At 41.2% G+C, this 27999-nt stretch overlaps 1 protein-coding gene across 1 annotated transcript in view; it reads right to left on the bottom strand.

Annotated features, from left to right (window-relative positions):
• Nucleotides 1–7902: 7902 nt before the first annotated feature.
• PPP1CB (protein phosphatase 1 catalytic subunit beta) overlaps nt 7903–27999 on the bottom strand; it is a 44517-nt gene continuing 24420 nt past the window's right edge. The window contains exons 3-8 of the mRNA XM_066618664.1: nt 22940–23170; nt 22581–22685; nt 14256–14327; nt 12159–12310; nt 10756–10890; nt 7903–9590 (exon numbers count right to left, since the gene is read on the bottom strand). Of these exons, the coding sequence (XP_066474761.1) occupies nt 9486–9590; nt 10756–10890; nt 12159–12310; nt 14256–14327; nt 22581–22685; nt 22940–23170 (800 nt within the window). The 3' untranslated portion in view covers nt 7903–9485. The remainder of the gene's footprint in view (nt 9591–10755; nt 10891–12158; nt 12311–14255; nt 14328–22580; nt 22686–22939; nt 23171–27999) is intronic.

Raw genomic sequence — 27999 nt, 5'->3', positions numbered from 1 at the left:
CTTAGCTTGAGAAGGCCTCCATGACTGTCCCCCATCACAGGATGCAGTACACACCCCATTGCAATGGCTGCATCAGTGCTGGAAAGTTGGATAGGATTGGGCCCTAGGTTCCAATGCTTACCCAGACAATCCAGTTGTGTATCATTAGGAGATGACAAAAAAAAAAAAAAAAAAATAGAACTATGGTTCAGAAAGCAGCAGGGGGAGCCTATGTCACATAAGGTATCCTTGCAACACTGGTAGGAAGGTAAGGAGGATGCAACTCTTTAGCTACTCAGAAGTTAGGGGATCCCAAGTTCCTACTCCTCTTAAAGTTTGAAAATATAACAAATACTAGAAGAGCAAGCAGAAACCTGCTCAAGTTAATTGATCTTCAACTCTTAGGTATTTCATGGTACTTCATGATTCTAGGGCTGGCCCACATTTGTCCCCTAAGGAGACTGGAGAATGACGCCTGATTGTAAACACCACTTGCAGCAGCATTCCATGAAGTGGACATAACTGTATTATTTATTCAGAGCCCTCTATATAACAGTACCTTGCAGAGTAACAGGCACATCCTGCTGAATTTACAATTTAAAATTTGGCATAAGAGCAACAAGCAGGTGGAAGATTAGGACAAGAGTAGCAGTAAAAGTGTGTTGATAATTTCCAGAGTGGATGAAGGTTAGGAGGACTGCCAAAAAAAAGTGTTTTGTTTTTGGAAGGATTTAAAGCAGCGTTTTTCAAACTGTGAGTTGGGACTCACTAGGTGGGTCATGAACCAATTTCAGGTGGGTCCCCATTTATTTCAATGTGTATTTTATTTTTAATATAGGCTAATGGGTTTTGGTAAGGGATGCGGTGGCTCAGTGGGTTAAACCGCTGAGTTGACAAGCTGTTGACCACAAGATTGGTAGTTCGAATTTGCGCACCTGGGTATGTTCCTGTTGCTTGTCCCAGCTCCTGCCAACCTAGCAGTTCGAAAGTATGTAAAAATGCAAGTAGATAAATAGGTACCACCTTGGTGGGAAGGTAATGGCGTTCCATGCATTTAGTCATGCTGGCCACATGATCATGGAAACTATGTCTATGTCTATGGACAATGCTGGCTCTTTGGCTTAGAAATGGAGATGAGCACCACCCATAGAGTTGGAAATGACTAGGCTTAATGCCAGGGGGGACCTTTACCTTACCTTTAATGGGTTTTGAGCTGTCTGTGACAGAAGAGAGATCTTGCGGTGCTGGTGGACCGATCGATAAAAGTGTTGACCCAATATGTGGTGGCGATAAAGAAGGCTAATTCCATGCTTGGGTTAATTAGAAAAGGTATTGAGAATAAAATGGCTAATATTATAATACCATTGTACAAATTGATGGTGAGGCCACACCTAGAGTATTACATCCAGTACTGGTCACCACATCTCAGAAAGGATATAGTGGAAATGGAAAAGGTACAGAAGAGAGTGACCAAAATGATTACTGGGATAGGGCACCTCCCTTATTTATTTATTTTATTTATACAGGTATTTATATACCGCCTTTCTTTGGTTGTCAGATTTCTCCTCAGACTTTAATCCAAGGCGGTTTACATAGGCAGGCTGTTCTAAACCCCCATAGGGATTTTTACAATTGAATAGTTCTAGTCTTTCGTAGAACTCCTTGTTCCAGCTGGATTCCTTCCCGGTCTGGTCTCTCTCTGGCCCTTCGCCTCCCACACTCCACTTGACGGCAACTCCTCTCTGCCACCGAGGGTCAGCTCATCAGTATATCAGCGTGTCATCAGTTCTCGGGTACTTCCGGTTGTTTTGAACTGGCAGCCTCAAATCTTCAGGCATACAAGGTGGCAGCTCTACCAACTGAGCCAGACCTGCTGCCAGACCTCCTTTCCTTATGAGGAAAAGCTATGGCAAAGGCACCTGAGACAATCACTAAAACTGAGAGTTGGGAGAGTTAGAACAGACAAAAGAAAATATTTCTTTACTCATTGTGTAATTAGTCTGCGGGACCCGTTGCCACAGGATGTGGTGATGGCATCTGGCCTGGATGACTTTAAAAGGGAATTGGACAAATTTCTGGAGGAAAAGTTCATTACAGATTACAAACTGTGATGGCTATAGGTTGAGTTTCATTATTCAAAAGGGTTTCATTCCCAGAACTCACTTGGATGGCAAAAATCACAGTAAAGCAAATCCATTTAAAAAACAATGTCCCTTTGCTAGGTGAATTTAAAAACAGTCTTGCTGATATTTGTGATGTAAGACAGAGTCATTAGACAGAAAATCCATCAAACAGTCTCTCTCCAGGAGTTTAGAAAGACCTCACTCTGAGTCAGACCCCTCCCTTCACACAGAGCAAAGTCATGTGTGCAGGAGGAAGGAAGGGGTCACTTGCCTTGGAGTGAAGCTGTTCTAAGTGCCTGGAGAGAGAATGATTGATGGATTTTCAGCCAGCTGCCCTCTCTCACATTAACGAGGCTATTGTTAAATGACTTTTTTCCTTTAATTGAAAGGGCCCTTCTCATGGAGATAAAACTGCAGGTAAAAAAATCTGTGGATAATTAGGTTATGTCTGTATGTGCAACCTCCTGATTGTAGAAGTAGGTTACCTCAGATGCAAGGGCGGGCACCAGGATGCGGGTCTCTTGTTGACTTGTGTGCTTGCTCCCTGAGGCATCTGGTGGGCCACTGTGAGATACAGGAAACTGGACTAGATGGGCCTTTGGCCTGATCCAGCGGGGCTCTTCTTATGTTCTTAATATACTGTATTAGACTTGATGCTACCATGGTATGTGACTGCATTTGAGGAAATATGAAAGAACATTCCTTTTAACAGGCTACTATACATACATTGCTGGTCCATCCTCATTGGCAATCTTTCCAATGTGGCCCACTTTTTTTGGTCTAGTAAAATTTTTAAATTTATACTTCTTGAACACTTTTACTTACTTAATTTGATTTTGTGATATGGGGCTGTTAAATTTTCTTGCTTGATGACGTGACTTCCGGCCACATCACTTCCAGTTGTTCCTGACAGAACTGTCATTCTAAAAAGTGGGTCCTGGTGCTAAAAACTTTGAGAACCACTGATTTAAAGAGAAGCCACAGTTCTAGAAGAGAATTCCAGGCCCAATGGACAACACAAGTGGAATTACTTAAAAAAAACCTTTAGCCATTTGAAAGTGGTGGAACTAGAAGATCACAAGTAGGATATATCAGGAAGAGAACTGAGAGGGGGCAAGGCTGTAGAAAGTTCTGAAAGCGATGAGTTTGTGCTGGATCCAAGAGAAAGCAGGAAGTTATGTAGAAATTTAAAGGTCTGAGATAGTATGGCCTGAACTTTTCTCTAAGAACATGAGCTGAGATGACATGTCAGGTTTAGGAGGTGACCATGGAGAAAGTCTGCATTGCCCCCATGCATAGATATATTATGGATAAAGAAAGGGGTACCAAGGGATAGACCAGGTAATTCTGAATCATGCCCTTCCAGGGAAGGGACATTGGGCTTATTTTATGTCATTAGGGTCCCAAGATGCAGATGGTAAAAGTGGAACTTCTAGATCAGGGGTGTCCAAACTCCAGCTTGGGGGCCATTTGCAGTCCTCAGGGACTCCTAATCTGGCCCACAGGGAGCACCCAGTCTCCAAACAGCCTCTGGAGACCTGCTAGAGCCCATGCTGGCCCAACATGATTGTTCTCAGCAAGAGGGTGACTGTTCGACCTCTTGCATTAGCTGCAGGACAAGGGCTCACTCCACTGCTTACTATTTCACATCAGCGAAGCAGCAGCAGCAGCGAAGGAAAGGCCAGCCTTGAGCTATTGTGAGACCTTCATTCATTCATATGTTCCACCTTTAATATATGTAAATTTATTCAAGTTTTAAATGTAAATTTCCCCCAGCCCTTGACACACTGTCATAGAGATGATGTGGCCCTCCTCCCAGAAAGTTTGGACACTCCTGCTTTAGATAAACATGAACAGGATTGTAGTTATTTATTGGAGATACTTTCATCCTGCCTTTTAATTTTTATACATTTGTTTTAAACTATTACAACCCACTCCAAGAGTTTAGGATAAATTAGCTACACCTTTAAAGGAAGCATAACTTTCACAGTACAAGCAAATGGCTGGAGAACATCATACAAAAGAAGGCATTTGATTTTTTAAATTGTATAATGAGGTGTGACTATGGGGGGCATCATGACAAGTTCCTGCACTTCAAAATTCACTGCTTCACCATAGGGAGCAAAAAAACCCCAGAAATCTGGCCAATAGGATTCATGATGACACCAGCAATAAAGTATAAAGAAAATTCTTGGGCATATAGCCTCTGAGATGGTGATAAAGCATCCAAGCAATGTCAGATGGGCAGTTGGAGATGTACAGTTGGATAGGAGAAAGTTCTGGGATAGAAATAAAGAGATAATTGGCATATAACTAATACATATAAGACCATAGGATACATCACCACTCAGGTCTGAACTGTAGCGGGAATAGCAGAATCTATACAGATCTCTGAATGACTCTAATGTGGGGGGGGGGGAGTGAGGAACACCCTCCTATAGAACATAATGATGAGCAAAAGAGGAATTGCACAAAATAAGAATGTATAATTTGAATGTTACTTAAGTATTTGAATGCCTGAGAATTCAAGCAGCCTGTCATGGGATGCGAGTTACCTTGCAGCAAAATTTGGATTTTCTGCTAGTCCCTCAGAAATGAAATGGTATATTAAAATTGCTGACGACAAAGGACAACGGTCTGGGATTGAGAAATTAAGACTAAAATGACATACAGCAAGACCACTACATGAATGGCTGGAGCAGGACAAGCCTTGAACATTTACAGATCGCTTTAGTATCACTGGGGGAAAAATTCAAACCCCCACTTTTAGTCCATATGTCTGTAATATTCAATTTATTTTCACCAAAATCTATATGAGGTATTTACCTGCAAAATACATTTTAGATTTACCACCCCAAACTGCAAATATTTTTTATATGAGGATGTCTTTCTTGGTCCCAGGACGTTTTCCATCTCCAAGGCAAAAAGCCTTCTAAGGGTAATCCAGTACAGCTGTGGAAAATGCTTTTCAAGAAGTGTCCACAAGGAGCTGCTATGCTTTAGTACCTCCTACCCCAAGGCTCTGCCCCTGCTTTCATTTCATAACTTAATGGCACATTACAGATTCCAGCCCACTACTTAAAATGGATATTAATGCATCTAATAGTGGCATATAAAGCCATACTTCCATTTTGAAAACATGGACTTTGTACATAATAGGTAAAATCATATAGAAAAAAATTGGGAAGTCATCTGCAAAAGGAAGTGTGCTCTGGAGCAGAGGAGAAAAAGATCTCATTGTTGGGCTGCTCTGAGAGGCAGAGAGTAGTTAAATGCTTAAAGCAGGAGTCAAATACAAAAATCAAGATGTTTAGTAAATTTTATTCCTAACTCAGTACTCCTCCAAGGTGACAGAATAGAACTAGCTCAGATGTAATGATCTGCAACCACATGATAGGTTTCAAACAATTCATGTGCACTCAACACGTGTTATCTGTACAGTTTGTTCAAAACTTTCTTGTGGACAAGCTTTATGTCCACACAAAGCCTCATTTGAGCCCAGCCTCATTGCACTGGCCTGTATAACATATTTTGATACAACAGTGGTAGAAACTAAGGTTTCTTCATCCTGCTTCATGGAAGACAGATTACTTACAAGGATAGTGTGAAAGAATGCTGGCCAAAAATAATAAACATTCTTTGGGGGGATTGTTTTTAATTCCAAAAAGGGGAATTTTTGGCAAGACAATGAGGTGATATTTAAAATCATGTTTAATACGTACATCATTACTTTTTTCCTGTTACAGAATGTCTATACAACCATGATCAAACACTTTAAAGCCAAGAAAATAAATTTGACCTTTTAAAGTGAACCTGTGGGAACATCAAGGGCCAGAGATCATCCTCAAGGTTAGATGCCAGGATTTGTGATCACTTAAGATATAAAAATCAACTGTGAACAGATTTAGGTTGCTTCAAAGAATTCATTTCCAGAAGTAATGTTTACAGGATCTGGATCATGAATTGTCCATTCTATTCTTAACTGGTTCCACTAGTATTTTAAATATTACCAGATAATAAGAGGTCAGTGAGATAAGAATACTGAGTGGAGCAGACCCATTATGCCAAGATGAGATATAAAATGTTACCTGTCTTTCATGATTAGTTTTACATGCCTACATGGGCAGTGTTGCAATAGCAGTTTGCAAAAAGAATGTTTAAGTTAGTACACATTGTTACTGTTTAACTTAACACACATTTTGGGATATCACATGTATTGTATATCTGAAATGAGGAACTCCTATATTATGTAAACACAAGCCACCCTGCTTACATAAAATGCTAGTTATGGCACAGCTTGGCATTGTCTCCATAAGAACAGCCCCACTGGATCAGGCCATAGGCCCATCTAGTCCAGCTTCCTGTATCTCACAGCGGCCCACCAAATGCCCCAGGGAGCACACCAGATAACAAGAGACCTGCATCCTGGTGCCCTCCCTTGCATCTGGCATTCTGACATAACCCATTTCTAAAATCAGGAGGTTGCGCATACACATCATGGCTTGTACCCCGTAATGGATTTTTCCTCCAGAAACTTGTTCAATCCCTTTTTAAAGGTGTCCAGGCCAGATGCCGGCACCACATCCTGTGGCAAGGAGTTCCACAGACCAACCACACGCTGTGTAAAGAAATATTTTCTCTTGTCTGTTCTAACTCTCCCAACACTCAATTTTAGTGGATGTCCCCTGGTTCTGGTGTTATGTGAGAGTGTAAAGAGCATCTCTCTATCCACTCTGTCCATCCCCTGCATAATTTTGTATGTCTCAATCCTGTCCCCCCTCAGGTGCCTCTTTTCTAGGCTGAAGAGGCCCAAACGCCGTAGCCTTTCCTCATAAGGAAGGTGCCCCAGCCCCGTAATCATCTTAGTCGCTCGCTTTTGCACCTTTTCCATTTCCACTATGTCTTTTTTGAGATGCGGCGACCAGAACGGGACACAATACTCCAGGTGTGGCCTTACCATAGATTTGTACAACGGCATTATAATATTAGCCGCTTTGTTCTCAATACCTTTCCTAATGATCCCAAGCATAGAATTGGCCTTCTTCACTGCCGCCGCACATTGGGTCGACACTTTCATCGACCTGTCCACCACCACCCCAAGATCTCTCTCCTGATCTGTCACAGACAGCTCAGAACCCATCAGCTTATATCTAAAGTTTTGATTTTTTGCCCCAATGTGCATGACCTTACACTTACTGACATTGAAGCGCACCTGCCATTTTGTTGCCCATTCTGCCAGTCTGGAGAGATCCTTCTGGAGCTCCTCACAATCACTTCTGGTCTTCACCACTCGGAAAAGTTTGGTGTCGTCTGCAAACTTTGCAACCTCACTGCTCACCCCTGTTGTTACATTCCTAGTGAAGTCATCTCCATTCTTGCTTGTGTAAATGTCCCATATAAGTAATAACTCATGAAGTTCACTCATTTGTAATCAGATAACACAACTGTTTAGACATCATTGCACTGGGGTAGCTATTTTCAACCAGTGTGCTGCAAATGGTCTGCAGGTGTGCCACAAGAACTTGCGGGAATGGCAATGTATTAGTAGGGCAATTGGGGGATGTGAGCCTCCAACAAGCACCATGGTGTGCCTTGTCAATTGCCAAAAAAATGAATGGTGTACCTTGACAATTTCAGTGTCTTGTCCGGTTCATAAATGCAGATCATAGGCCTGTGGTAATTTTACATTACTGAACGTTATTAGTACTACGGGTAAGCTTTCATCCACTTGGCATCTAATGTATGCTATAAAGGGCAAATGATTTCATGAACAAAGACAGACTGAAATAACCAGTCAGACTTCAAATCAATTAACAACTTTACTAAATGAAAAAAACCTACATTTAATATGTGTTTAAAACAAAATGGAATTAGAAAAGAGACTTATATCCATTTTAGAGAACTTTGCCAGAAATTACTTGCATGATACGTGCCAGTTCATAAATGCAAGTTACCAGAATCCTCAATTTAACATTTGCAAAGACAATATTAAAGAGTTTTACATTTATTGTTGCACATTTAGAATGGTAAAAATCAGAAGCTTCCCTCCAAAAGAATCTTATAAATTTGACAACATTCAATAAAAGTATATGTTTAGCCAATCAAATCTGTGCCTTTCCATTTTCAGCTTCCTAAAACTTTGCACATTTCTTTACACTTTGCCATTAATATGAACTCTCTGAGAAAGAAAACAGGAAAAGAAATACTGCATCAACTCTTGATCATGTACAGAAATTATTGCTACTATAGTACACTACAAAGCAGAAGTCTATACAATAGTATATGAACTTTGATCATGAAAATCCAAAGGATATAATCTTTAATGACATAAGCCTTACAATCATGTAGAACATTCACATGGCAATATTAGACAGTCCAACCACCACTAGCCATAGTTAACCTACTGCTCAACATCCATTTAAATACACCCTCCTGGAGGGTGAGGCAGGGTGTAGGGGGGAGGGGGGCTAGCTTTTCAAGGCTTGTCAAGAAGGATCTTCATGTTCGGTGAGCTATGCAGGATGCATTTTAATGCAAGTATGGCATTACCAGGAAGCTAAGCATGCCAAAAGGTGTTTCATGCTAATAAAATCTAATGCACGGTACCACATAATCAAGTTACCAACTAAATAAGTAATACCATTCTTACCCTATTTTAGTTAAATGAAGTGCCACTGTGAGTGTAATGCTAATTTAAAATGGTGCAGTGCACAAAGTCATTCTGTGGCAGTCTAAGACAAAAAGCAAGACGTTTCTCATCTCATTAGGAATATTGAGTTCTGGGCTGCCTGGATAGGGAGCTTTATTGAAGTCACTAAGTTGGACCTGGTTTTTCTTTAGTCACTATACTCCTATTAGAGGGGCACATGTTTAGTTAGCAAGATTACTGGGAAGAGAACAGCAGCAGCTGCCTGAAAAATATCCCTTCCACAATTTATTTTCAGCCAGGGAACATGACTAGATACTTTGCCATCATTCTAACTACAAAATAATAGAAATCAAAGCAATCAAGCAACAGTAAGACCACATTACACAAATGAAACATCATGCTCTCCTCTGGTTTCACTATTACATCAAGCTTAAAATTGGGATGTTGGTCAACTTTAAAACTGATGTGAATACTCAACCAAAATAATTTGTTTAAATCTGATTTTACTCTATGTTGGTTATTAGAACTTGGAGTATACTTGTTACAATACAGTGTTGCACATCTGTCAACTAGAAAATATTAAAGATCCTTTACCCGTCTCTTTAAGTTAAAGATGCGACATCATAAAGGGTATCAAATGGCTGGATGGTTTTACAGTGCACACTTATTATATACTGTATATATGGAGTTTTGTCCTTTATAGATCTGATGGTTTTTCTACTGTGTTCCTTTCTTCACCTCTTCTTCGGTGGATTAGCTGTGCGAGGTGGAGTGACTGGACGGCCAGAATTCAGTCCACCATACTGGTACTTTGCTTTCTTCTCAGAAGGTTTCAGAATCTTGAGAAACGAGAAGAATTCTTCTGTAAGAAATCTGCAAAACCATCTAAACTACTCCATTAAGTTGTGAACCACTGTGAGGATTCAATGTTTTGCCCTAGCATTATATAAACAATTTCTCAGAAGCTGCTACAATAGTCATATTTAACAGTTTTGTGCCCTATTTACATGCTATCCTATTCAACAAGTTGCAGAACTACAAATGAGATTATTTCTAATTTCCAGCAGTTTGCAATGACACATTGAAAAAGAAGATTATGTGGCACACTAGCAACTCATTCTGCTAATCTAATCTATAGCAGGGGGTCATCACTCAGTGGAAGACTACATGCTTTATATGTAGAAGCTCTTAGGTCTAGAATATATTTCTGCCCAAGAACCCTGGAGCCATTGCCATTGACAGCTGATGGTACTGGTCTAGACCCAAGCTTTGAGTCTGCATAAGGTAGTTTCACTTAGAGATCATGCTTGTTCATCGCAAAAGCAAACTAAGAGCTGCCATCAGAATGGTCACATTGAGTTATTTTTTATCAGTTCAGAGCAAATCTTACACGTTATTGATAACAATTCTCAAAACAGAGATGCTAGAGTTCTACTTTTCTTGGATCCTTGTCCTTAAGGCAAACCTTAGCTCCCAAACAGCTCTGTCCCGAAGGACAAGGATTAAAATTAACATTTACCCAGAATGCTAGGCTTGAAGGAGAGTTGCACAAAGGTGCATTTCATAGTTCTTACATGCCTTTTTCCTACTCTGTCAATGCAACACAATGCTAGCAGTGACACTATCCTCTAGATCAGGGGTCTCCAAACTTTTTGGCCAGCGGGCCGCATCAAATATCTGGCGTGGTGTGGAGGGCTGGGAAAAAATTTAAATATAAAATTTAAATAAATAAATTAGAGATGGAACTTAGATGAGTGAATAAATGAATGAATGGGCTCATTCATTCCACCTCTCTGGCCTTCAGAACACCCTCCAGACACAATCAGAGCACAGTTCTGGTCATGTTCAGTTGAGTGGGCCAGAGGCCTTCAGGGGACAAGAGGCTGGCCGCAGGCCAGAAAGAGGCTTGTTGCAGGCCACATCTGGCCCCTGGGCCAGGGTTTGGAGACCCCTGCTCTAGATAAAAAAAAATCAGAAGAAAACTGTAATACAAGTCCATCATACCTGAAAAGAGCACATCAAAGTTTCATCCACACTCATCATGCCACCAGCATTGTCAAACTCTCCACAGTAATTAGGAGCAGAAAATAAGGTTACCAGCTGTCGTTTAGCAAAGAATTCATAACCATCTTCAACCACCTGTGGGAAGGAAATACATATAGCTAAGATTACAGAAACATTTTAAACTATTTTAATCTTAGCCAAACATTTTTGTTCCATAACCTGAATAATTTTGGAAAGTAACTGAATGTCCTACAGCAGTGGTTCTCAAACTTTTAGCACAGGGACCCACTTTTTAGAATGAGAATCTATAAGGACCCATTGGAATCAATATAAGTGGAAGTGACAACAAGCAGGAAAATTTTTAAAAATCCTAGGCTGCAATCATACCCAGGGGTAAGTTCCATTTACTACCATTGTTAAAAGCATATAAATAGTAGCCTGTTGAAAGTACAGATGTGAAATTTCCCCAAATGCAGTCACAAACCACAGTAACATTCAAGTCTATTAAAAATAAAATATTGAAATAAATGGGGACCCACCTGAAATTGGTTCGTAACCCATCCAGTGGGTCCTAACCCACAGTTTGAGAAACACTGTCCTACAGCAATAAAATTCTGCTGTGAACCTTAGTGAACCTTAGTGGGTTCACTTTACGATCAAATCACCTGACAATGGACTCTGTAGTAAAACAAGGTTCACTCTTATTCACTTTATGAATAACATAAATGCCAACAGGACCTTATGGGTGACAGATAAGCCAACGAGCAGTATTAATGCAAGTGTCTGATAGCATCTCAGCCAACGACAGTGTTTTTAACATTATAGTTGTGTGGAAGGAGATAGTTGATGAAAATGCAAATGCAAGCCTTTGTGATAGCATCTAAGCCAGTAGCAGCATTTATAACATTGTGGATGTCTATATTGAGGGAAGGGTACAGCCTTGTAATTTGTGTTTTATAATTATAACACTGTGTAAATCGATAATCATGGTTTCTGAAGAGTGGCGTAGGCATCTTTAGAAAGAAATAGTTTAGTTCTGTGACAAATGACAACTTCCGTGGAATTAATTACCAAGAACTGGGTTACTGGGTTCACATTACCACATTAACACAATACAATGGTGTCTCCCGAATAAATCATCATAACATGGGAGTACACTGTATATAAAAAATGAGTACTACACTACTTAAGTTCTCCTAACTTCTTTGTAAACTTGCACAATAATTGTAGATATGCATTCAACACTTGATTATGGAACCAGCAGTAACAGAAGAGGTGGATAGTTTAGCTATTTGCAATCCGATTGCTCTAGTTCATTTGTCTCCATCTTCTACTAGTTTGTGTATGCAAAAGGCGTATCACTGGAAGTTAGGATCAAAAATTAAGCAGCAAGGGAATAATACCTGATGAGCTCGACAAATCAAATCCAAATCATGACGGTTTAAGAATTTGCTGACCACATCAGCTCCAAAAGTGAAGGAGACTCCACGGTCATTTTCACCCCACCCTTGCACATCCTTATCTGGATCAGACCACAGCAAGTCACACAGCAAGCCTTCAAAAGAGAAAAGACAACCTTAATAATGGAACTCTTAATGTGTATTTTTACTACAATATATTAATATAGCATAATTAAAGTTCTGGTAAGCCTGTCTTCTACACTAGATACATATGCATAAAGTTTAAGATCTTTAGCGCATTCCTATTTGTCCTGGAGACAACAGCAATGCTTCCTTGATTTTATTAAGACTGCAGTCCCTGTTAATTTCCAACATCTCTTATCTATTTGAATAACCAGTTTGACCACACAGCATGTTTTCCTACAGCCATTTGCTCTTATTTATCACTAACAGGAAAAATCAGATATAGCTGAAAATGCATACAAATGCTGTGAATTTCCACCGATTAAAGAATAATGCGTCCTAGTCAGAGTATCTCACGTAGATGAATCTGACATTAGCTGAATTAATTGTAAAAAAAACTTTACAACAGAGATTATGTATCCAGGAGTAGAAATACATCTGCAGCAAAAGGCAAGTTTTTTCATGACATTTATACAAAGTTTGAAATTCTGCTCAACTTTTCATTGCCTAGTGTAGCAATTCTGTCCAAGTTTCAAATCAGAAAGGATATCAACAGAGGGTGATTCTGACTTTAAATAACTACAAGTCATTATTTCTAGCCTCAGTTCCATGGTATAAGGCTTGAATGTGTATAATATTGTATACCATTATTCATGGTATAATAGCATGAATGTGCTTTGAACACTCCAGAACAGTGGTTCTCAAACTTTTTGGAGGCCCTAGAGGCTGCTAGGTGATTGGGCAGCAGTGCCCCCACCAGCAAGTAACAGCTTGTTTAACCTTTAATGCACATAGCCTAATCTGCTCTGTCAGTTTCGTGAACTACCAAAAATTGGGCCACAGCCCACAGGTGGGTCCTGGACCCACAGAGAACCACTGCTCTCTAGATCACTATATAAATTACTGTATCTTATTTCTTGGCTTATCAATGTAATCTAAGAATGCTCATGCAAGCTACATTTCCCACCCCATCCCTGCTATATGGCAGATCCTTAAGCACCCTGGAAAAATGTCAAGGAATCTCAGGAAAGGTGTACAATGCAAAACCACAGGTGTGCCGCTGTGGAAGGGGAAAAATGGTCAAAAATCAGTCCGAAGCCACACTGTATTCCACACAAATTCCACATGACATTTAGCCGTTTTTTCCTTCCATAGCAGTCTCCTGTCCCATGAGTTCCCTAACCTCAGGAGATCTGAATGCTAAAAAAAGGGGAAAGGGAGTAGGGAAGTTGGTGTGCATAAATTCTGCTTTGAATATAATCTAATATTTTCTTACAGTCCATTCTTGTTTCAAGAATGTTCTAAAAATAATTTAGAAGTATGCTGTACATCTAAGTTACTGGTTGTCGAGCTGGTTCCTTAGGGGAAAAAATCTTAACGCTACAGTCTAGTAATACCTTTTTAGAATCTACAAGAATGACAGATTGTGCGTAGCAAGCATTATGTTCTTTAGAACTTCAGAGAAGAAGCTGGAAACATACACATGCTTAACCACAACTACCTTACAAGCACAAGCCCAAAATAATAAGCTACACTGCTTACCTAGATTAATGCCCCTCCCAAATACTACTTTGCTTGCATCTGCAAAGTGATTTAACATGCAATATTCAGAAACAGAAAAGCTTACATACCTTAAAATTACTCAGAGCCTGGGGGCAAAGTCACTTTGAAATTTTGTGAAATCCCAATTACAAGACAGTTACACACCAGCTGGTACAATCATGGATCTTGGTTACTAAGCAGCATAAAGACCTTTAGGACTACCCAAAAAGTCACAGAATGTGAAGATTAATAATGCCTTAAGAATTTGAATGCACTGGGTAGATAGCAATTACAGAGATGGGTTCTATACTCTTAATGCTATGCACCACAAGACTATTTCAGTTTATAAAAAACAAAAATTTGTATAGGTTTCACCTGTGTCAGGAACATCTGTGGGTCTCATAATTCTTCGAATCTGTTCCATTGACTGTAGATCAGGCGACAGGCCTAACAACAAGAGAGACACTTGTTTTCTTTGTTTGCAGAAAACAGTAAACAGAATAGTCAACTGAACAGTTCAGAGAGTAAATAATAATGAAACAGATTAGATAGTTTTAATTTCCATTTTCTTTGCAATACAGTAAGATTAATCAGGTATATTTTTGTAATTATAATCTACCATGCCCAACGGCTATCACAACTGTACAAAAGTCCACTTTCATGCATTTCAGAAAGTTTAAGATGTCCTATTTCCTATCGCTTGTTAGCATTAAACACTTCTCTAGTCACCATGGGTGACCTGAAACTGAGGTTCTGGTGAGTGACACTGGAGTTATTGAACTCATAATTTTTTTTCTGTCTCTTATGGGCAGTGACAACTTCAGCAGTGCCTGAAGCACTGATAATGTTCCTAGTGATCAGCTCCTCTACTAGCCACCTTTTTTTTGCTCTAGAATGCACCAGGAAAAGCCACTGTTGTCCACAGAGGTATATAAATAAGTTAAGAAAAAGCCCTGTCAGAAATATTATTGGCACTTCAAGAGCTACTGAAGCTGTCACTGCCGATGAGGGGGAAAAAGAAACACACAGCCATAACACCATCCTTGAAAAAGGGAAGACAATTTTTTTTATTACTTTGGCAACAAAGATGCTATCAATTCCTTGGAGGCAAAGAAGTCTTCAACAAATGGACATAGAACTTAGCCTGATGACAAAACCTTGTTGATAGAAGACATGCCACAGACAGAAGTTATTTAGCCACAGACTGCATGGAAACATCCATGTGTTGTTAAAAACACAAGAGCAATAGTTTTGACCCACTAATGAAGCAGTTTAACATAAAGGTTTCAAAGGTTTAGTACTGTTTCATAAAAATCCAAGACTTTAAACTGTTAATTGCCAACATAAAAAGCTCTGGAAGCAATAAGCCTGCCTATCAATTTTTGATTTTGGGAACATCTTCTGGTCAAATAAATGCTGTTCCAGGGGCTTTCCATCTAAATCAGGGTGTCCAAAGTTTTTAGCAGGAGGGCCACATCATCTCTCTGTGTCGGGGGCCAGAGAAAAAAAGAATTAATTTACATTTAAAATTTGAATAAATTTACATTGGTTTACATAAAGGAATATATTAAAGATGAACTTATATGAATGAATGAAGGTCTTGCAATAGCTCAAGGCCTATAAAAGGCCTTGCACAAAGTAAGGCTGGCCTTTCCTTTGCTGCCGCTACTGCATCACAGATGTGAAACAACAAGCAGTGGAGGGAGCCCTCATCCCACAGCTCATCCAAAAGGTCAAACAGTCGCCCTCACGCTGAGAGTAGTTGCGTTGGGCCAGTGTGGGCTCCAACAAATCTCCGGAAGGCCAGAGAATCATTGGAGAATGGGGACTCCCTGAGGGCCGCATTGAGTGGCCTCAAGGGCCACTAGTGGCCCCAGGGCCGGGGTTTGGGCACCCCTGATCTACATTCACATAGTAGTGCACATAGCAATACAGGTGATCCACAAATGAACTGGGAAGCAACTAAAGAAACATTCTGATTTGACTTCTCAGAGCAAATACTTGTGTAGTACAGGTTGAGTCTCATTATTCCTGAGGGTTCCATTCCCAGAACTCAAATGAATGGTAAAAATTGCATTAAAGCAAATCCATTTAAAAAAACATAAGTCCCTTTGCTAGGCGATTGAAAAACATCCTTGCTGACCTTTGTGATGCAAAATAGTCATAAAGATGACAATCCATCAATCAGTTTCTCTCCAGGCGCTTAGAAAGGTTTCACTTTGAGCCAGCAACCCCACCAAAGCAAAGTGATTATTTTTCTTTCATGTGTTCAGGGGAAAGGGAGGGGAAACAAGCCTTGGAGTGAAGCTGAAGCTGCCTGGAGAGAGAATGATTGATAGATTGTCAATCAGCTGCCCTCTCTAGCATTAACAAGGCTATTGGTGAATGACTGTTTTCCTTTAATTTAAAGGGCCCTTCTCAGTGCCTTGAGATAGAAAGATCTGTGGATTTTTCCACGGGTAAAAATTCTGTGAATAATTAGGTTATAACGTGAATCACTTGCATGACTGTCTCTACAACAGTAAGAGAAGCAGTATTTTAAACTGATTTTAAAGGGATGCATTTTCTCCTTTCTCCAGGGATCAGTACATTCCTTCTCATTTGCAGTGGCCATTCGTGTTGAGTCAAATCGTGTATAACAAGGTTGGACCTGTATTTCATTACAGATGATTATTAGGATAAATGTGCATACTAGTAGCCTTGAGAATTTCTTCTGAAGCTAGTTCCTGAAATAATTGTAGCAATTTATTCCAAGATATTACTCAGGACTGTCAAAGTACAGTCCTTGCAATGGTTCCTTGGGAAAGTCTGTAGCACTTCAGCAGTACAAATGCTATCCAGCACAATCAACTAGACCAGGGGTGTCCAAACTTTTTGGCAGGAGGGTCACATTATCTCTCTGACACTGTCGAGGGCCAGAGGAAAAAAAGGATAAATTTACATTTCAGATTTGAATAAATTTACATATATGACTACATTACATATATGAATACAATATATGAATGGATTTTACTGAACATTAATAATACACATGAGATCCAGAAAAGGGGGAGGCTTTTAAAATAACTCCTGACCACACACCTCTTGCCCAGGAAAAGTACAATACAAACATACCAGCATGGACTCTCTCCCCTTCCATGGAGGAGCATGATTTTATTCTCTCTCTCCCCTCCAGTGCAAAAGCAGCATGTTTCTTCCCATTAAAACATGGCAGTGATCCTTCCCCCCCTCTGCCAGGCTGCCCACCCCACAAAGTGAAAGCAACCCACCCTAGTGATCTTCCCCCATCTGCCAGGCTCCCCCCCATTCCCATTCAAATGGACCTGCAAGGAGGCCAGAGAGGCAAGACGCGGAGGCGAGGAGGCTGTAGTGGTGGTTGAGGAGGAGGCAGCCATGCTGGAGAGCTCACCCCCATCTTCTCGGGACGTGAGGCAGCAACGGGCGCTCTCCAAGGCTTTCCTCAGCTGCTGTGAGCACGAGCTTCAAGCTCCACATGCAGGCAGTAAGGAAAAGCCGCCCTTGCACTTGTGCAAGACCTTTAAGAAACCCGAACGAACGCAACATTTGCAAGTGTCACGTTAGTTCAAGGCTATAAAAGGGCTTGTGCAGGGGCAAGGCTGGTCTTTTCTCTGCTGCCTGTGGAACTTCACAGAAGTGAAGCTCAAGGCAGTGGAGAGAGAGCTGTGCTGGGAGCTTGTGCGTCAGGCCAGCGCGGGCACGGGCAAGTCTCCAGTGGGCCCAGTGCCCACTGGAGGGGGGGTGCTCTCTGGGGGCTGGATTGGGGGTCCCAGCGGGCCACAAATGGCCCGCAGGTCGGAGTTTGGGCAACCCTGAACTAGACCAAGGATGCAATCCTACCCTGCTCAGGAACAGGCAAGCTAAGAGGATTGCACTGTATCCAGCGCAGGATAGGGGCCCAAGGCGGCCCAGCCAGAGGCAAGGGGAAACTTTTCCCCTTACGTCCAGGTAAGTCGCCTTTGGTCCTAAAGGTCTCCTCAGACTTGCGCCACCATCAAGCCACTGCGAACACCCTGGGAACGAGGGTTGGGATCCAGCATAACTGTTAGATCCCAGCCCCGCCTTCTGCTCCCCGACCACCCCTGGGGCCACCCACCGCCGGCCCCCCCCACCAGGAACACTTCTCTCCTGCCTCCTCCCTGCCCACTCCAGAGGCTTGCATTGGCCCAGGTGAGCCAACACAAGCCTCACTGAGGAAGCTGACACAGAAGCTTGTGTTAGCATCTGCAGGCCTGCGCACCTCTGAGCGCCGGCCCAGCTTCCTCCCTAGGTGGTGCAGATGTGCCTTACGGCAAGTTTGTGACCCTCCTGGGCCAGCGCAAGGGACTTGTGCCGGCCCATGGGCGTCTCTGGACTGTGCTCCAAGGCTACAATCCCATTCACAACTATCTGAGATAAGTCCCACTAACTATGAAGGGATTTACTTCTGAGAAGACATGCATAGGACTGGGCTCTAAGTTATTCTCAAAACATTTTCCATCTTCATCAGCACACTCAAGACAAATCTATTCCACAACTACACAAAATAGTACTAATGCAGAATATAGGAACTGTTCAAATAAGGTTTATGTGCAGAGTGAGAGAGACCTAGCTTCAAATCCTCCTTCAGCCTTCAGTTAGCATCATGACTACCTGTATCTCAGTCTAATCTAGGTGAGGGTAAGATTCTGAGGAGGATCTATCCCACTCTGAACTTCTTAGAGGAAGAAACCATTTGATTTTTCTCTGTAAACCACTTTGTGAACTTTTTTGTTGAAAGGCAGTACAACAACAACAACAAAATGGTGCATCACTGCTTAAACACTTATGCAGGCCTCCAGAGAACCATGTGGGAAAGACCCTGAAGACAAAAGGCTTTAAATACACACCAACCAAACATTCCTTATACCACTTTGAAACGTTCCTTGGAAATCAACAGCATTTCAAATTTCAGAAGCGGTTTCCAATGCAGCATGAGGTAGTCACAGTTCAAAGCCGTATAGAGTCCTTCTGCATATTCTGCAAGTTTGGACTGTGCACAGACTTGCAATCAAGTTAGTAAAGCACAAGCATATAAGATATATTTACAGTAACATGAAGTATCTAAAAATAGCCAATGAACCTCAGTACCCACTGTGTCATGATTCTGACAGAACATGCAATGGAACAATACATTTAGAAACAAAAATGGACTCTACTACAAGGGCACAAGGTTTGAATAACAGTTTAAGTGCCCATATCCGAGTGAGTTCTTCAAGCTGAAATATACAGACTTTACTTTGCAATAACCTGTACTTGGGTTTGGCAGAAGAAATATTGTTCTGTATTTTATTTAGTACTGTATCAGCAAAAAGCCAACATGAAGGCCAGCAATAGGACATTTTCTTCTATAAATAATACCACTTTGGACATGATGAAATTCACAACTGATGAAATTCATGAGTTAACTTTATGCTACATAGGCAACTACTGCAAGTTCTAACTCAAGCACAACAAGATATTAGCAAGCTATCATAAACATAAATTTGTACAGGTTGGGCATCCCTTATCCAAAGTGCTTGGGACCAGAAGTATTTTGGATATCAAATTTGTTTGTATTTTGGAATACCTGCGTATACATAATGAGAGACCTTGGGGATGGGGCCAAGTCTAAACACAAACTTCATTTATGTTTCATATACCCCTTATGCACATAGTATGAAGGTAATTTTATGCAATTTGTAAAATAAATTTGTGCATGAAACACAATTTGTGATTTTACTTCTTTAGGCAAAAATCAAGGTGGTGCTTAAAAAAGTTCTGTATTTCAGGATGTTCCATATTTTGGAATTCTGAATAAAGGATGCCCCATCCGTACTTGGTAATGCACAAAGGCAAAATTCCACACAACAGAAAGCTGAAGATAAAGTGTTACAGTGGTATAGATCCAAAATCTCTTATCTTACAACGGGACATATCTTGTGAGTATTTTAAAGATCAAAGACAAGACAAATCAGGTTCTCTCATTCAGAAAGTTTAAGTGACACAACAAAACCAAATTTTGAGCCATTTCCAAACCCGACTTATACTAAGCAGAGAGTATAAGTGATATGAAGTGAGTTAAAGAAAGGGTAGGGTAATGTGAAATGCAAGCAGAAAAAGTCAACAGAAATACTGGAAAGCAAGATAATCAACATTTGGTGAATGACATTGCCATACGTGCAGCCATGTGAATAGTTGCAAACTACAAACTATCAACTCTAGCCTGCAGGACAAACAAGGTGATGAACACATTGTAGCCAACTTAACAGAGATAGATAAGGTGGCTTTTTTTTTTTTTACTATGTTGTGTGGTTTTGCAGTGTTTTTACTGGATATTCCAGGGAAATTTTTTTTAAACTATGCAAAAAATGCACAACATAGTTTACAAAAATAAAACCACCTACCTTATTTCTATAGTAAGGCTCAATGTTGCGCTTATCTGAACTTTGTGCCTTCAACAGCGTAATGTACTATAAGGCACTACCATGGCTACATGTTGATAATCCATGAATTTTAAGGACCCTGAAAACAGTTTGGGGGAATCTGAGAGGGGGAGAGAGGTCAAGATTCATCATTTTGATGCATTCCATGTTTCCAATTCCTATGCCGAGATATTCATTTTGTAAATTTAACTGAAATATCTATTCCACAATTAAGACATTTGCCCAACAGTGTTGGCACCATATGGTCACATGAAAGAAGAGAGTAATAAGGTTGTCCTTATTAACTGCATTAATATACAAATGCTCACTGTAATAGATATTGTAGAGACAGAGTGCAAAATAGATTGACTTATAAAGGGTGAAGTAGCAGACAGATCAATTACATAGTGAACTTGAAAAAAGTGCAATTCAACTTAGTCCTGGAGGCAACCTAAACAATGACTGCAGAAAAACTTACTCTAGAATTAGTGGTTTCTTCAAGGTTCATACTCTATTCTTGCTCCAGTTCACTGGATTTCAAGCTAATACTGAGGCGATTCTATGCTCTATGTTCATTCCAAGTTGTAAAACAAAACTCTACAGAAGGCTGGTTCAGTCAAAACAGTTCCAAAGAAACCTAATCTTAATCATCAGCCTTTTAACTCAGGACTAACTAACAGTAGAACCTCTCAAGTAATGTTAGTGAAAAAACATTCTCTCACTGAAAGTATTTCTGGAAGTATATCAGAACTGTATGAAGCAAGCAAAATAGGTACAGTGTCTGCACGTCAGCATTGCATATCCTAGGTAGAGACCACTGAGGTACGCAGATGCCTAGTTTTCCATAGGACATAATACATGGCCAAACGTTTCCACTACATTATTTTCCAGCCTCTATAAAGCCTCTTCTACAAAAAGGTGATAACTTAGAACTTTTGGTACTTCTGCAGATTCACTTATCTGCTGAACAGGTCCACGGGGCCCACCTCGTGTCTCCTCCAGAGGTGAGGGGAGCTCCATTCCTCTCACCTCCAGAGGGACCTCTGAGCCCAGCACAGGTCACAGATGTCCATTGCCTCAGACAGAGCCCAGCAGTTAAAAAACGCAACTTCTGATTTCACGGAGAATCCAGTGGTGACATTTTTATAAGGCATTATGCTTAGCCGGGCCACCTAATACCTTAAAAGGCATTAAAAACATCACTTCCGGTTTTACAGACAATCCGGATGTTGAGTTTTAACTGCCAGGTTCCGTCTGAGGCAATGGACATCTGTGGCCTCTGCTAGGTTCATCTTAGGCCTCCAGCTCTCCTAGGCCTCCAGCTCTGCTAGGTTCATCTTAGGCCTCCAGCTCTCTTCACCTCTGGAGGGTGGGGAGACACATTCACATTTCACATAACTGTAGGGGATTCCACAATGGAACTCCCACAGTACTGTGGAACGCCTGTACTACATATTGCATAGCAAGCTCTTTTTGCATTCCCCAAGTATTTCTAGAGTGTATTCCTGCCCCACAGATTTTAGCAGATGCCTAGGAGAGCTGGGGAGCAGTCCAGGAGAAAAGGAATATTTGACAAAATTTGGCAATCTAAGATAACTAGATGCTGTAGTATCTAGAGATGTCTTTGGGCAGCTTAGATTCCAACTCTACAGGAAGTGCTGTCACTTTGGAACTCCTAGCATTCTCCAGGTGAGTCACAGGTTGCTCTCCTATCATGAACCTTTTATCACCCTCTTATCAAAGAAGGGCTACCAAGGCCATGAGAAAAGCTGGCCCAAAGAACTAAGACCACCAAATGGTTAAAGAATCAGTATTAAAAGTACTGCTCATTGGAGAAAAAAAAACAAAAACCAAGATTATAAATATAGGGTGGCCTCACAGAGACATACCACTTTTTCAGGTAATGGAATCTCACCTGGCACAGTGTAGCTACTGGAAAAGCCCATCATTTCATCAAAAGTCCAAGTTCAACGAACTAGTCTCTTCAAATCTATAATCCTACAGTGTTTTTCAGGACTAGGAAAATGATGTAAGCTCCTTTATATCCCATTGAGCTTTATGGCTCATGCCTGAAGAAGCTGAGCTGCTTCAAGGATTGCTTGGATAGCAATGATATGTGGTTTATAAAGGATTTCAAATGTGAGGTTAGCTGAGGATAGAAAATTCCTTAGGTAAAATTTTTGCCAGACTTAGTAAGTGGTAAAGACTTAAGACTTTTACCAGACTTAAAAGCACCTTTGTGAAAGAAGAGTTTGCTTACCTCCATGACAGCAGAAAATCTTCTCATCTACAATGGCTGCAATAGGCAGACAATTAAAGCAGTCTGTAAACGTCTTCCAAAGCTTGATATTAAATCGTCGTTTACCTGAGAATTGGAAGAGCAGCATATAAGGAATACATGTTCATCCCAAAATTATACACTGTAGCTTCACTATTCAAAAAGGGTGCTAGCAGGTCCTAGCTTAGATAATCTAAATTCAGCAGTATTTAAGTGAAAAGTAGGTTTATAAGGAGTTTCATAAATTTAAGTGTCTCAAACTATTCTGTCAAATGTTTCTACCAAGTTCCAAGAACATATAATTGTTAAATACAAAAACATTTATAAAAGGTTTTGCTTACATTCATCATAGAATCCATAGATGCGATTAATACTAGCACACTCATGGTTTCCTCTCAAGAGAAAAAAATTCTCTGGATATTTGATTTTATATGCAAGTAATAAACAGATTGTTTCCAAGGACTGTTTGCCTCTGTCCACATAATCCCCCAGAAATAGATAATTGGCTTCAGGTGGAAATCCTCCATACTCAAACAATCGAAGTAGATCTGTGTACTGGCCGTGAATATCACCTAAAGAAAAAATGAGATTGCAGATATTATTAGAAAACAAGAACACCATACTCATTCTAAAAATGTTAGTAAAAAGGTTACATTATCAATTTCAGGTGCTTTGGCAATGAAGTATTAGCTTCTAGGAAAAGACAGCATCCCTGCTGAAGTCTTAAAGTGCTGCAAAGAGATCATCGTCACTGAGCTGCATGAAATCCTCTGTCTCTGCTGGAGAGAAGGTGGGGTACCTCAAGACATGAGGGATGCAAACATCATCACGCTGTACAAGAACAAAGGTGACAGGGGTGACTGCAACAACTACCGTGGCATCTCTCTCCTTAGCGTTGTAGGAAAGTTGTTTGCCCGAGTTGCACTAAAGAGGCTCCAGGTACTTGCAGAGAGCGTCTATCCAGAATCGCAGTGCGGATTCCGAGCCAACGGGTCCACCACTGATATGGTATTCTCCCTTAGATAACTGCAGGAGAAATGCAGGGAACAATGACAGCCACTCTTTATAACCTTCATAGATCTCACGAAGGCTTTCGACCTGGTCAGCAGGGACGGCCTCTTCAAGATTCTCCCCAAGATCGGATGTCCACCCAGGCTCCTCAGCATCATCAGATCCTTCCACAAGGACATGAAGGGCACTGTTGTCTTCGATGGCTCCACATCAGACCCCTTTGACATCCGAAGTGGCGTGAAGCAGGGCTGTGTTCTTGCACCAACCTTGTTTGGGATTTTCTTCGCTGTCATGCTGAAGCAAGCCTTTGGAACTGCAACAGAAGGCATCTATCTCCGGACCAGATCAGATGGAAAGCTCTTCAACCTCTCCAGACTGAGAGCAAAGTCCAAAGTCCAGCTGAAATGTCTGCGTGACTTCCTCTTTGCCGACAATGCAGCTGTCACTGCCCACTCTGCCAAAGATCTCCAGCAGCTCATGGATCGTTTTAGCAAGGCCTGCCAAGATTTTGGACTGACGATCAGCTTAAAGAAAACACAGGTCATGGTTCAGGATGTGGACTCACCTCCCAGCATTACAATCTCTGCACATGAACTGGAGGTTGTCCATGACTTTGTGTACCTTGGCTCAACAATCTCCGACACTCTTTCTTTCGATACCGAGCTAAACAAACGCGTCGGTAAAGCAGCTACCACGTTTTCCAGACTCACAAAGAGAGTCTGGTCCAACAAGAAGCTGACAGAACATACCAAGATCCAGGTCTACAGAGCTTGCGTCCTGAGTACACTTCTGTACTGCAGCGAATCATGGACTCTCTGCTCACAACAGGAGAGGAAACTGAACGCTTTCCACATGCGCTGCCTCCAACGCATTCTCGGCATCACCTGGCAGGACAAAGTTCCTAACAACACAGTCCTGGAACGTGCTGGAATCCCTAGCATGTATGCACTGCTGAAACAGAGACGCCTGTGTTGGCTTGGTCATGTCGTAAGAATGGATGATGGCCGGATCCCAAAGGATCTCCTCTATGGAGAACTCGTGCAAGGAAAGCGCCCTACAGGGAGACCACAGCTGCGATACAAGGACATCTGCAAGAGGGATCTGAAGGCCTTAGGAATGGACCTCAACAAGTGGGAAACCCTGGCCTCTGAGCGGCCTGCTTGGAGGCAGGCTGTGCAGCATGGCCTTTCCCAGTTTGAAGAGACACTTGGCCAACAGTCTGAGGCAAAGAGGCAAAGAAGGAAGGCCCATAGCCAGGGAGACAGACCAGGGACAGACTGCACTTGCTCCTGGTGTGGAAGGGATTGTCACTCCCGGATTGGCCTTTTCAGCCACACTAGACGCTGTTCCAGAACCACCATTCAGAGCGCGATACCATAGTCTTTCGAGACTGAAGGTTGCCAATATAGATTAGCTTCTAAGGCTGAGCAGGTTCACTTTTCATCTTGGGTGAAAAAAATTCCCAGTTTTAGGCAAAGCCTTCCCAACTCGCTACTTATGATTTTCTTCAATGTTGTTTATAGCCACTGATCTCCCTACCTCCTTGCTGTTTATTTCGCCCTCCCACATTTAATTCCTCCAAGTGATTCTAGCCATCAGGGATTACTATCGCATGCAATGATTTCACAATGCTATTTATTTGATCCTAACGGACATATAAGCCTATTCAGAGTGAGGACAAAACTTTCCAAACTGGTCATCATAACCAAATATTTCTGCAATGATCCCTGAAAAGTTGACAGAAGGGATGCCCTTGCTTCAGCACTGATGATCTTTTTAATGAAACCCTTACTCCTTAACATTGCTAAGCTCAAGTATCTTTACATTTAAATTTTAAAATACTGAACAGAAACATGTAGAATTCTCTTTTTTAAAAACTAAAAAATTCAGTTAGGAGTTAAGAAATAGTTTTCAGATTCCAGGTATGATAAAGCTTACCAAAGTGACACTTACTTTGGTCCAAAACTGCAGAATGCCAACTGCTTCCAGAAGTGCTGTAGTTAATAGCTACATTCTCACAGCTAGCATGAAATGCCACTTGCAATCATTGGTAAAAATCACTTAGCTTTATCTATGGCAACAGAGTACCGTTACCAACTGTGGAAAGAGTTAGAAACTATTGCAGGTGCTGGAGATTTCCGGCCATCTATTCAACCAAGGCAAATCAAAATTTATGCAGGAAGCCGTTTGTTCCAACTGTTCCTGTGGTGTATTAAGGACAGTAACAGAACCTACTCCAAGGCATTTAGAGTCACTCACAGAAAATAAAGCTATGACAAACTGTGTAACGTTTTTAGTGATGCCAGTCTTGCTTTCACTACTGAGAACTTAGAGGATTTTGTCACTCCTGGACTGAAAACTGCTTTTTACTGGAGAGATCAGCTAAATAAGTGTATGTTCTCCCAGTTCACTGTTTCACTTCTATTCACACCTAGAGAGGAAACTTGCAAACAAATACAATCTTCTCCACTGCACTCCACAAAATATTGTCCAAACAGACCTCCGAGAGCAGAGAATAAATGTCTTCCTCAAGCTCACTGCTTTCCAGACCCCCACACAGAGCAAGACTTGGAAGCTTGGTAATTTTCTTGCTCTTGCTAGCAAGATAATCCTATGCTCCACATGCCGCTTGCATGTAAAAATGCAGAAAGTATTTCTTACAGTTTGTGACAGAATAATTCAAGGATCATTTCCTTCCATAAGATCCTGCCCAACCTTTAGTTTAGGGGTTTAGGGGTCTCTAAACTTTTCGGCCAAAGGGCCGCATCAAATATCTGGCTCAGTGTTGAGGGCCAGAAAAAAAAATTAAATATAAAATTATAATAAATACATTAGAGATAGAACTTAGATGAATGAATAAATGAAAGGGCTCAAAAGTCCAGAACTTCTCCAAGCATGAACACAGACCATGAACACACACAAGCATGAACTTCTCCAAGCATGAACACACCAAAAAAATAAAGCACACACTTAAATAGACCCCCATTCCCCCACCCCACAAACACAACGCTGGTTGTGTTTGGTCAACTGGGCCACAGGCTTTCAGGGGATCAGAGGCTGGCCGCAGGCTAGATATAGGCTCGCTGTGGGCCGCATCTGGCCCCTGGGCCGGGGTTTGGAGACCCCTACTTTAAAAGAAACCAGGGAAGCTCTCTTGCATGGGCCACCTTCACCCAATTCTCATTTGGCAGGCTTGTCTGCTGCCTCTTAGGTTGTAAAACTCCTTTTTACAACCTGTTAGGTTGTAAAACTCCAGTGAACCCATCTGACACCCTTATCATTTTTCCACTATCAGGAACTTTATTTTGAGGGAAGCATCTAATCTCCATTAATTAGTTCTCTTTATGGAACTGTTTTTATTCACTGTCTCACATTTTTCTAATTGATTTTAAGCTGTTTGTCTGTTCATAAATTTTATTGTAATTATTTCAGTGGGTAAGCCTTGGGTGCTTACATGAATTAAAAGGCAGGATAAGCGCTATCCCATAAATAAATATTTGAGGGCTGGGGCAAACTAAGTTTGTACCTAGCTTTCTCAGATCCAAAGTAAAATCATACATCTTTATTATTCTTTATTTATTTATACAGGTATTTATATACCGCCTTTCTTTGGTCGTCAGATTTCTCCTCAGACTTTAATCCAAGGCAGTTTACATAGGCAGGCTGTTCTAAACCCCCATAGGGATTTTTACAATTGAATAGTTCTAGTCTTTCATGGAACTCCTCCTTCCAGCTGGATTCCTTCCCGGTCTGGCCTCTCTCTGGCCCTTCGCCTCCCATGCTCCACTTGACGACAACTCTTCTCTGCCACCGAGGGTCAGCTCATCAGTATATCAGCGTTTCGTCAGTTCTCGGGTACTTCCGGTTGTTTCAAACTGGCAGCCTCAGATCTTCAGGCATACAAGGTGGCAGCTCTACCAACTGAGCCAGACCTCCTGCCCTATTCTTTGTATGGGATACGGGATTCTTTGTATGTCTACTACAGACAAAACTGTGCAATGAAGTGTCCAGGTTTCATTTGGCATCACACCAAGTTCCGATTGGAGCACCAGTACCATTATCAGTACCGCACTCTAAATCATGACAAGTGTGAGGGAACTGTATTATTTTTCTGGTGTCTTGCAAATCTGGGTATAGAACTGTTAAGCAGTACTAAACTCTCGCAGACAAAATGGTTAGTATTTTGTGCACAAAACAGTACTTGCTTGAATGCCAGCTTTAATATTAAGCAAAGGAGGGCAGTGAAAATCCTGATGCCCTTAAGAGTACTAGTGTTGTCTTCCTAAAATTGTTTAAAAATTGAGGGCCTCCACCTATAACAAGTAATTATTTTAGTCCAAGTAACAGATGTGCAGTACCCATAAGGTGGACTGGGAATACCCCAAAAATG

This window comes from Tiliqua scincoides, chromosome 1, assembly GCF_035046505.1.
Source record: "Tiliqua scincoides isolate rTilSci1 chromosome 1, rTilSci1.hap2, whole genome shotgun sequence".
Taxonomy (NCBI): Eukaryota; Metazoa; Chordata; class Lepidosauria; order Squamata; family Scincidae; genus Tiliqua; species Tiliqua scincoides.
The sequence above is the reverse complement of the archived record's forward strand: the minus strand, read 5'-3'. Positions and strand labels throughout refer to the sequence as shown.